Raw genomic sequence first — 10,532 nt, 5'->3', positions numbered from 1 at the left:
CCACCCCCTTGCTTCCGGCCGGCTGCAGTCACCAGATGGCGCTGTGGGGCTTGCCCTGAGGGAATGCGGGTGGATTCGCCGTTTGCTCTGTGGAATCTACTTCCCTGGCTCCAGCCGAATTCCAAGCGCTGAAGGTGCCCTGTCGAGCTCTTGGCAGGGGACCACGCTCGCACGTGTGCTGGCTCCACGCCTGCCAGCCGACACCCGCTCGGCCCGCGTTGTTCAGACCTGGGGTCTCGTCCGGCCAAGAGGCGACACCAGCTGCCTGTGGCTTCTCCTGGCTGAGTGGGCCTCCCGGAAGGAGACCCCTCGCAGGCATCGGCTAACGTCCGTGCTCTTCGTGGTTGTCTAGGCCCGAGGGGGCGTGCCCACACCCGGCCTTGGCTGCCTTGACTCGCACTACTAGAAGAAACCACGCACACCTCGATGCCTGTAAAAATACATTTTACATTCCTATGGCAACTCTGTTACAAATAATGAAACAATACTGATACATTATTACCTAAAAGCCGTGGTTTACTATAAAGTCCATTCTTACTGTGGTCTAATCTTGCTGACAAATACAGTATCTCCCTTATAGCATCCTGGAGAATATTTTCACTGCCTTTAATTCCTCTGGTCTACTACAATATTGGACACCCGCCCCCCCCACACACACAAACACACACACACACACACACACACTTGTAACCAATAAACATTTTAGAGTCTCTAGCTTTGCTTTAGTAAAATGTCAAGTAGTATACAATCTTTTCAGACTGGCTGCATTTGTCATTATTTATTTCAGGTTACTCCGTGTCCTAATAAGTCTTGATAACTCACTTTTTACTTAAAAATTATTCCACTGTGTCAGTTTGCCTGTTGACGAACATCTTATCTGCTTCCATATTTAGGCAAGTGTGGCTAGAGCTGATACAATCATTTGTGTGCAGGTTTTTCTGTAGACAGTTTCCAACTCATTTGCGTAAATATTGACCTAAACGTGGTTTCCTGAGAAACAACCAAGCTGTCTTCCACACCGTTTTTTTGACTTCTCATCTTTGCTGACAGTTTCCTTTGCTTCACATGCTCACCAGGATGCTGTAGGGTTAGAATTGTAGATTTGGGCTATTCTTGAAGAGGTGTGAAATTATCTTCTTTTAATTTATGATTCCTAATTATGTTGAGCATGTTTACATATGTGTGTGGCATCTAAATATCTTCTTTGACTGGGTATTAGTTCAAATATGTTTGCATAGATCTCTATGTACCTCCCAAGTGCTGGGACTCCAGGCTAATGCCACTCACTATATCCAAGTTATTCTGTGCTGGGTATGGGATTCAGGTCTTCGTTCGTGTTAGGCAAGTGCTCTATCTACTGAGTATTTCCCTAGCCAGTCTTTTAGAAACAGCCTTTGACTGGGGATCCTTTAGCCTCCGCCTCTTGGGTACTGTTTTCTTGGCTTTGAGACTGGGTCTCACAATGTATCCCTGGCTAGCCTGAAACTATGCAACTGTGTGCGCATGTGTGTGCGTGATAAGAAACTTTCAGAACCCTGCAGCAGCGCGATAAAGGGCAGGAAATTTTGATTCCGTTACTGTTCTAGAACTTCCACGTGACCAGAGCCTGCAAAACCCCAGTCCGTAGGATTGGTCCTTTCTGGGAGCTGCAAACGGAAATCCCGCGAGTAGGCGCTTGCGGGTCAGCGGGCTCCCGGCCTAGATGACGTCACATCCGGTAGCGCCCCCCCCCCAGGCTACAGAACTCCGCTTCCAGCCGGAAGAGGCGGTGCGGGCTGGGCAGCAGCACGCGCCTGCCTTCTGCTGCAACTACTTGGCGGGAAGCTGACAGGTTGGCTGGAGCTGTGCTGGCTGTCAGTGGCGATGGCGTCGCGTCGAGGGGCGCTTATCGTGCTGGAGGGTGTGGACCGTGCTGGCAAGACCACGCAGGGCCTCAGGCTGGTGTCCGCGCTGTGCGCCTCGGGCCACAGAGCGGAGCTGCTGCGTTTCCCCGGTGCGCGGGCGGGCCTTGAGAATTTCCCCACTCTCTCTTTGGGCTTTAGTCTTTGTATCTTTAAAAGCTTTTAGAACATTTATTTATTTGTTATTGTGCATGCATGTGCTGGCTAGTTTCTGTCACCTTGACACAAGCTACAGTCATTTGGGAAGAGGGACTCTCAATTAAGAAAACTGGCCCCACCAGATTGACCAGCAGACAAGCCTAGGAAATATTTTCTTGATTGCTCATTGTTGTGAAAGGGCCTGGCTGATGGGGATGGCTTACTTGGTAAAATGCAGGCTGAGTTTAGCCTCCAGGTTAAAAAAAAAAAAAAAAAAAATCCGGTACGGTTGCTTATCCCAGCGCTGGAGAGGTGGGGACGGGCTCCTTCCTGGCACTTGTTGGTCAGTCCAGCCAAAACTGTGAGCTTCAAGTCCTGGTGGAAGACCCTCCCTAAAAACTTGAGGTGGACAACTACTGAAAAGGGAACATGTGGTTGACTTTCTGGCCTTGAGCCCTGTGCACTGGACACCAACCCCTAATCCTGCAAATTAAGTAGGTTGGGAATTGGAACAACTTTCCTGGATATTTTAATTTTCAAACCAGCCAGTCAAAAGTCTTAGAAGAACTTTTGAAATCAAGATTTATACGCACATTACTTCCTTCTCTCTGGGAAACTCCTTTAGTTTCAGAGATGGTCAAAAACTGTCTAGAGGTTTAACAGTGTTCAGAGTTAGATGTGAGTACAAGGAGAAATCTTGAGTGCAAACTATAGTAGACTTCAGGTGAAGAGTCTGACTTAAGATGTGTTTGTATCTTTGTCTTTTTAGAAAGATCAACCGAAATTGGCAAGCTTCTGAGTTCCTACTTAGAAAAGAAAATGGAACTGGAGGATCACTCAGTGCATCTGCTCTTCTCTGCAAACCGCTGGGAACAAGTGTAAAGACGGGTTCATTGCTCCCCGCCTTGTAACTTGCAGGCTTTGTGTGTGGCATGGTGCAAACACGAGTGTGAACATAAATATTCACTCACACACACGGAGACCAGAGGCCAGCTTGGGAGTCTTCCTCTGCCGATCTCCACTGTATTTGAGATAGTTATTATTTGTGTGTGTGTGTGTGTGTAGCATAAATGCCTACATGTATGTTTGTGCACCTCATGCATACCTGAGCCAGATCCCTGTAACTAGAGTTCCAGAGTTGTATGCTGTCATGTGAGTTCTGGGAACCAAACCTGGGTCCTTGGCAAGAGCAGTAAGTGCTTTTTTTTTTTTAAGGGTTGAGACAGTTTCTGTGCATAAGGGCCTTAACTGTCCTTGCCTTATAGACCAGGTTAGCCTCGTGACTGGTTCTTACTGAACACTGGCCTTTGTGCTTCTGGGTCTTTTCTGTCCGGAGTTGCTATCTTCCTACTAGTTTACATCCGGGTAGTGGGGATCCAAACCCTCGGTCTTCCAGGGCAAACAGCTTATCCATAGATCCATATCTCCAGCCCCCAGGCTGTATTTAAGATACTTGGTTCTCTCTGTGGCTCAGGGTGTCCTCTGAGTAATGGCAACCCTCCTGTCTCAGCCATCTAAGTACTGACTGTTTTCATTTTCTTTTTTTTTTTCTCCTAGGCGGAGTTTCTCCGTGTAGCCTTGGCTGTCCTGGAACTCACTCTGTAGATCAGTCTGGCCTTGAATTCAGAGATCCAAGTGCTGGGATTAAAGGCGTGTGCCACCACTCTCCAGGCTGCTGGTGGTGGTGTTGTTCAGAGCGTATAATTCATATGCCTGTTCTTCATCAAATATGCCTTTTATACATTCTGTCTCCATTCTTTTTTTATGTATGTGAGCACACTGTAGCTGTCTTCAGACACCAGAAGAGGGCATCAGATCCCATTACAGATGGTTGTGAGCCACCATGTGGTTGCTGGGATTTGAACTCAGGACCTCTGGAAGAGCAGTCAGTGCTCTTAACCACTGAGCCATCTCTCCAGGCTGTCTCCCATTCTGTGGCTTGTCTTTTCAACTATTTGATAGTCTGTTACACAGCACAGCTTCAGTTTCCTGAGGTGACTTTGGCCTTCAGGGTATCCAGCTTCTCTCCCAGTCTTACTTTCCTTTAAAGAGTTTCTCTTATCCCATTTAGTTCTGGGTCTATTTTAATTTTGTGAAGGTTCTAAGATCTGAGTTTAAATCCCTTTCTGCATTCACGTTACTGACTCTAGCAGCATATCTTAAACTCTTAAGGTCTAGCTGTGTGTGTATACACAGTTTCGATTGGCTTGCAATTTGAAATCCTCCTCTTTAGCCTCCCAGGTGTTGGGATTTCAGGTTTGTGCCATAATGCCCTAAAAATCAAGAAGTGGAGGCCAATCTGGGCTGCACAAACAGATTGTGGGACAGCCTGGGCTACATAGTAAGACTTACTATTGCAACCTTCCTCCCTCATCCCCCAGAATCAAATGCCTCCTGTGGGGTGTGCTAAGTGAGAAGAATCTAACTTCCTTCTGTGGCCTCAGTGATGCCTTCTTGCTCAGGCTTGCCCTTCACCTTTACACAGCTAAGGGTTTGCACACCGGTACTGATGGTGAGCCTCTGTTTGGTGGAAAGCATCCTTGGTATTTTGTCTATTATACTTGGGAGCACAAGTATCAGTCTCATCTCCTGGCTCCCCCTGCTCTTTGCCCAGGTTCTCCCCTCAGCAGGGCAGAGTAGAGGTGTGCCCAGGCATCTAGAGAGATGTCGAGCTGTATGGCTGTAAATGAGTTTATAAGCGACTGATTGTCACTGTATGGGCTTTCCCATTTGGGATAGTTGGGAAAACAGTTCCTGGGCTCAGGAGCATTCTGTTTTTCAGGCCATTAATTAAAGCGAAGTTGAACCAGGGTGTGACCCTTGTTTTGGACAGATATGCCTTTTCTGGGGTTGCCTTCACTAGCGCCAAGGAGGTGAGTACTGTGTGGGGCATCCTGTTAAAGTGCCAGGTATGGGCCCTGGTCTGCTTTCTCTCACTTGTGTCCCTGCCAGAGTATGGAGTTACTCTTAGGAATTGGATGGCTCTGGTGTTCCTTAACTCTGCGAGATTGTCTTTTATCAATAGCGAAACAGGCAAGAAGACTGTTTTCACATTCGGCTTTGTATTTCCATTTGGAAGAGTCATCCCACAGAGGTTCTATTAAGGTTCCCTGCACTGCCACACTTTGTGACCTGTGGAATGACCAGGACACTGGAGCCTCCCCGCTGACCCTTCTAGCACCTCCACCCTGCTTCATACGTATAAGAGTAGGAGCTGTGCACAGCCCTTTTTATATTTATTTTTAGATGTCTACTATTTACACACTTGCTTAAACAAGGTTGTATGTATCCTGGGCTGCCCTGGAACTCTGTGTAGACCAGACTCACCATAAATCTTAGTGATCCACCTGCTCTGCCTCACAAGTGCTAAAATTAAAGGCCTGCACCAGCACATCTCACAATGCTTTTTAGTCTTTAAACTACAGATATTTGGCAACAGAGAACTTTCCAGAACTCTCATCAGCCTCGGGGACATTCACATCCTCTGTTCAATATCAGACGGCATTGTCTGGTTTTGTTTTTTTCTTTGTAGACCAGGCTGGCCTAGATCTCAGATCTCCACCTGCCTCTCCTCCCAGATGCTGGGACTACAGGTGTGCACCACTGTTTGGCATGCCATTGGGTTTTTAAAATTATTTTATTGTAAGGATGCCAAGTATAGCTCTCCACACTGAGGGCTTCTACCCAAAGGAGTTATATGTGGGGAAGGACTCAGTTTTCTCCCTAGCTACTGGGAACTTGACTATTCCATTGAGTATATGGGCAGTGCAAGTTGGACTTGGGTTTTTTTGAGGGGACAAGGGGGAGTTTACAAGGGAGGGGAACCTGGGAGGTGAGTGTGATTGCCGTTCATGATGTGGAATTCCCAAGAAATCAATAAAAATACTATGTAAACATTTTTTAAGTGGGTGTTTTGTTTGCATGTATGTCTGGTGCCCATGGAAACCAGAAGAGGGTATTCAATCCTCCACAACTGGCATTAACAGACCATTGTGAGGTGCCATGTGGGTGCTGGGAACTGAATCCAAGTCCCCTGGAAGACTTGGCTTCTTCACTTCTGAGCCATTTCTAGCACCTGGAGTTGTTGAGACAGTGTTTCTAGTAGCTCAGACACTTTGGGAACTTGTCAGGTAGATCAGATTGGCCACAATAGTCTTGTCTCAGTCTTCTGAGTGCTAAGACACTTGTGAGAACAATGTCATCTAAGCATAATCAGTTAAACATGTAATCACTGTTTTCCAGTTCTCAAGAGCTGACTGATTGCCTTGTGTTGTATTAAATGAGAGTTTGACTAAGGTGTAGTGCCTTATAAACCTTGTTAATTTTTATTCTAATTGTATGAGAGATGGAGGCCAGGATATGTGTGTGCCAAGGCATGCACATTGAGGTCAGAGGACCACTTTGGAAGATTGGTTCTCTCCTGATGAGTTCTGGAGATTTAACTCCAATATCAGCCTTGTGTGCTAAGTATGTTCCCTTACCAGCTGAACCTTCTCACTGTCCCAAGTTGTATCCTCATTTTTCTGCTGAGAATTGGACCAAGGGCTTCCCCCGCCCCAAAGGTTTATTTTATGTATATGAGTACACTATAGCTGTCCCCAGACACCAGAAGAGGGCATCAGATCCTATTACAGATGGTTGTGAGCCACCATGTGGTTGCTGAGAATTGAACTCAGAACCTTTGAAAGAGCAGTCAGTGTTCTTAACCCGCTGAGCCATCTCTCCAGCCCAAGGGCTTTCTTTATATGTGGCAGGCAAGTGCTCTAACTCCAAGTTACCTCTGCAGTCCCTTAAATGTCTTGATGGCTAAGTTCCCACATCTCTTTCTGGGACTCATATTTAAAATATTCTGAGTACTGAGAATATAACTGATTTTTTTAAAGATGGATTCATTTTATTTTCATGTGTATGAGGATTTTGTTTGCATGTGTCAGATACCGTAAGAAAGGAGACACAGGAATTGTTAGCTACCTTGTGGGTCCTGTGAACTGAGTATGGGTCCTTTGGAAGAACAACCGGTGCTCTTAACAGCTGAGCCATCTCTCCATGTAGGAGAGTAACTAGTAAAGGATGTGCTTGCCCACTTAACACAAATCTTTTTTTTAGTTTTCTTGAGAAAGGGTTTCTCTGTAGTTATGGCTCTCTAGAACTAGCTCTTTAGACCAGGCTGGTCTTGAACTCAGAGTTTGGGGATTAAAGGCATGTGCCACTGTTGCTCCCAGTTTTGTTCTTTTGAGACAGTGTCTGGGTGTCCTTGAATTCACTCTGTATAACAGCTGCTTGTACCTCCTAGGGGCTGGAACTGCATGTGTTTTAATTTTGAGACAAGGTCTGTGGCTCAGCTTAATCTGGAACTATGTAGCCAAGGATAAACTGACCACTTTGCAAGTGCTGTCACCACACCTAGCTTAATGTTTTAATGTGTACTTTGTAAGCTTAAAGAGTACTGGGTCCTCAGCAAGAATCAGATAGTATCTGATATCTTTATATGATAACCCTTGCCAAGTTATAATCTTTTAAATTCTGTTTCTTCCACATGTTACAGCGATTTTGTTTGTATAAGGAAGCCAGGGCAGATGGCCCTGTAGGGAGGGCCTTGGGTTACTTCTTATGTTTTCTGCAGAATGAGGGGTCCTCTCTAACCCTGCTTCTGAAAACCAGGACTCTCAGCAAGTTGAAAAAGTGGGAAGATGTATGTGAGGAATTAGTGGGCAGGCATGCAGTGGATTTTCAGGATTGCTACTTTCCTCCAGTGTTTATTAGAATGCAAGATTATGGCAAAAACTCTTCCTGTCCTGCAACAAACAGCTCCTTGTAGACTTTCTGAGGTTTGATAGACTACATATGCCATGCCTTATTTTCTGAGACAAGGTCCATAGTAGACTGCAGGGCACGGAGCTATGGCGCTGTCCTGTTTCCTCATTTCCAGCACCCTCCACCCCCACTCTGAAGCCAAAGATTATACCCCACTCAGTTTGCTTTCTCTGTTTTCTGTTGGCAGAATTTTTCCCTGGATTGGTGCAAACAACCAGACGTGGGCCTTCCCAAACCTGACCTGATCCTGTTCCTTCAGTTACAATTGCTAGATGCTGCTGCACGGGGAGAGTTTGGCCTTGAGCGGTATGAGACTGGGACTTTCCAGGAGCAGGTTCTGCTGTGTTTCCAGCAGCTCATGAACGATAAAAACCTGAACTGGAAGGTGAGTCCTGGAATTACAAACTGCCGTTGAGAAGCTGTATGGCAGCCTACCCTCTGCTGACTTCAGCACAGCTGGTGCAGTTTGGTTACCCACCCGTCAAACCTTAGGGAAGCTACTCTGGTTCTCTGCCATCAGACTTTTTGGTGGTGGTAGAGGTGGTGATTAAACTCAGAAGTGCTCCAGCAAACTGCATCTTATCCTGAACAAGCTTTTAGTCATGTGATATCACCATTCAGAATATGGTCTTCTTGCAAGCTACATCACACATAGGAATGCCTCTTCAGTGTACTGTGTATAGTACTTTAGAAGGTGGAATTTGCCAGTTTCACACTCAGATATATCTTACTTTTCCCTCATACTGTGACTTACTCCTGTTGGCAGTCATACCATAGGTACCTTCTCCATCACTACCTCCTAGGACTTTACCCTGCTCGTTTCTCTGAAGCCCTGTGGGCCTGTACATGGCTATTTTCAGGAACATGGAAGCGTCATACTAGGCTTCCCTCTGGTCCTGTTTCTTCCAGCCAGTACCTGAGTTTCAACACTGGTCTCAGGAATTGGCTTCAACTTCCATCTCGTTCCTTGCATGAAGGCCAACATGAGCCCCTTCTCTACTTCTTGCTCCTGCTCAATCCAAACGGCCTTCTTTCCTGCAAAATGCACATCTTCTCAGCAGCCACAGTGGTCCTGGTGGGTCTGCCATTGTCTGCACAGCCCCAGTGAGGTTCTGACTTCAGACCCAGGCTTGAATTGTCCAAACATCATGGCCAGTTTTGTCTACAGAACGTGCTGCCTCCAATGCCCTTTATAGTGCATGCCCTCATGAGGTTCTGAGGTTCATCCTGAATTTCTACATCATCCTGTTATGTTAAAACAGATGATGGTAAAGCCCTTTTGCTTTCTTAGACATTAAGTCAACCCAGAGAGCCATCCTGGAGTCTGGGCACTTGGGTTCTTGAGTGACCTTTGAGGAGGTGACACATTAAGTTCTCCTGCACATATAGTCATACCTTGTGAAAGAGAAATACTTGGATTCCTTCCATAAGATTTTTACACCCATGGAAGCTTTTCCAGGGTTTGCTGCCAAAAGTCTTACTAGCCAGACTTATAGAACCATGGGCCCTGTCCAGACCTCTTAAAGAAGGGACTTAGAGATGCTGACACTCTGCAGGTTTGCTGCAGCCTGTCCTGTTGAACAGCAGATGTATGACAGTTTTCATGTCAAGAAAGGTACAACCATGTCTAAAGCTCTGGTTGACCTGGAACTCACCATATAGACCAGGCTGGCCTTGAACTCAGAGATCCTCCTGCCTCTGCCTCCCAAATACTAGAACGAAAGGGTGGGTGACTGTTGCTGGTGTGGAGTCTGTTCTGCTCAGACTGCTTAGAGCAAGATGGGTAGCTAGTACATCCTACTTCATCTGTATTGTGGATGTGGTATGCAGGCTGCTTTCTACAAATACCAGGTTCAAAGAAAGCAGATGAAAGACCCCTGTATTCAGGTTGGCTTTTGCAGAGCCCTGGCTTACCTGATGTCATCACATGCACTGAGAAGAGAGGGACTGTGGTAAAATGATCCCTTTTCTGCTGTCTCCTCTATGGTAATAGGTGGTTGATGCTTCCAAAAGCATTGAGGATGTCCATGAAGAAATCCGTGCGCTCTCTGAGGATGCTATCCGAAATGCTGCACAGAGACCACTGGAGGAGCTATGGAAATAAATCAGCTTCCATTGCCAGCTAACTATTCTCTGGTTCTCCAGGAGACTGGTACAAGGCTCACATCTCAACACTATTCAGCAGGAGCTAGTTCTTGGCAGAAGAGATCTACAAGACTCCACTCATAACCTGAGATTTTGGTGATGATGGACAAGTTGTGCAGTATCTCCCTCTGCCTACTGCTTGGTTGTAAAGGTGTTGATGTGTTGCTAATTCCATACTGAACTTTAATGGGAACTCTCAGCAGTTTCCTTGAGATTACTAAAATATCTATTGAGTGGAACTCATATTTTTTACAGAAACTAATAAAAATGTACCTGAAAATGTACCTCACTGGCTTCCCTAAGAATCTGTGGAGATAGGTCTGCCCCCCACTCCTGGTCTTTCCACTGTGGAACAGTGGTCAGTGTTATGAGATCTCATGTTCTCAGATGTTATCTAGTGTATCCAGCTTATGTAGTAGTACAATGCTCCATTTTAAGCCTAGTGATAATAACCTTGTTGGTTCTATTAGTGCTGCTGGAGCTTTTCACACTATCCACGCCAAAATGGATGGTAGGTAGCAGCCCACATGTGCC

The 10,532-nt window shown here is 46.1% G+C and overlaps 1 protein-coding gene across 2 annotated transcripts; it reads left to right on the top strand.

Moving 5' to 3' along the window:
- Nucleotides 1-1,779: 1,779 nt before the first annotated feature.
- Nucleotides 1,780-10,261, top strand: DTYMK (deoxythymidylate kinase). 2 transcript variants are annotated; one of them, XM_080933501.1, is made up of 5 exons: nucleotides 1,780-1,993; nucleotides 2,809-2,917; nucleotides 4,822-4,912; nucleotides 8,113-8,238; nucleotides 9,847-10,261. In XM_080933501.1, exons 1-5 carry the CDS (start codon nucleotides 1,864-1,866, stop codon nucleotides 9,955-9,957), a joined length of 567 nt encoding a protein of 188 aa, XP_080789627.1. In that variant the 5' UTR covers nucleotides 1,780-1,863; the 3' UTR covers nucleotides 9,958-10,261. The 2 variants fall into 2 exon arrangements, with proteins under 2 accessions (XP_080789627.1, XP_080789626.1); XM_080933500.1 differs by having other exon boundaries at nucleotides 8,041-8,238.
- Nucleotides 10,262-10,532: the final 271 nt, after the last annotated feature.

Source organism: Micromys minutus (genome assembly GCF_963924665.1).
Source record: "Micromys minutus genome assembly, chromosome: 19".
Classification (NCBI taxonomy): domain Eukaryota; kingdom Metazoa; phylum Chordata; class Mammalia; order Rodentia; family Muridae; genus Micromys; species Micromys minutus.
This window is presented reverse-complemented; position numbering and strand designations above follow the sequence as displayed.

Excerpts from the sequence above, each read along its gene's own strand:
- DTYMK (XM_080933500.1), top strand. The coding sequence starts at position 1,864 with ATGGCGTCGCGTCGAGGGGCGCTTATCGTGCTGGAGGGTGTGGACCGT. Across the intron at positions 2,918-4,821 it reads GCAAACCGCTGGGAACAAGT|GCCATTAATTAAAGCGAAGT; the intron begins GTAAAGACGGGT and ends TCTGTTTTTCAG. Across the intron at positions 4,913-8,040 it reads CCTTCACTAGCGCCAAGGAG|AATTTTTCCCTGGATTGGTG; the intron begins GTGAGTACTGTG and ends TTCTGTTGGCAG.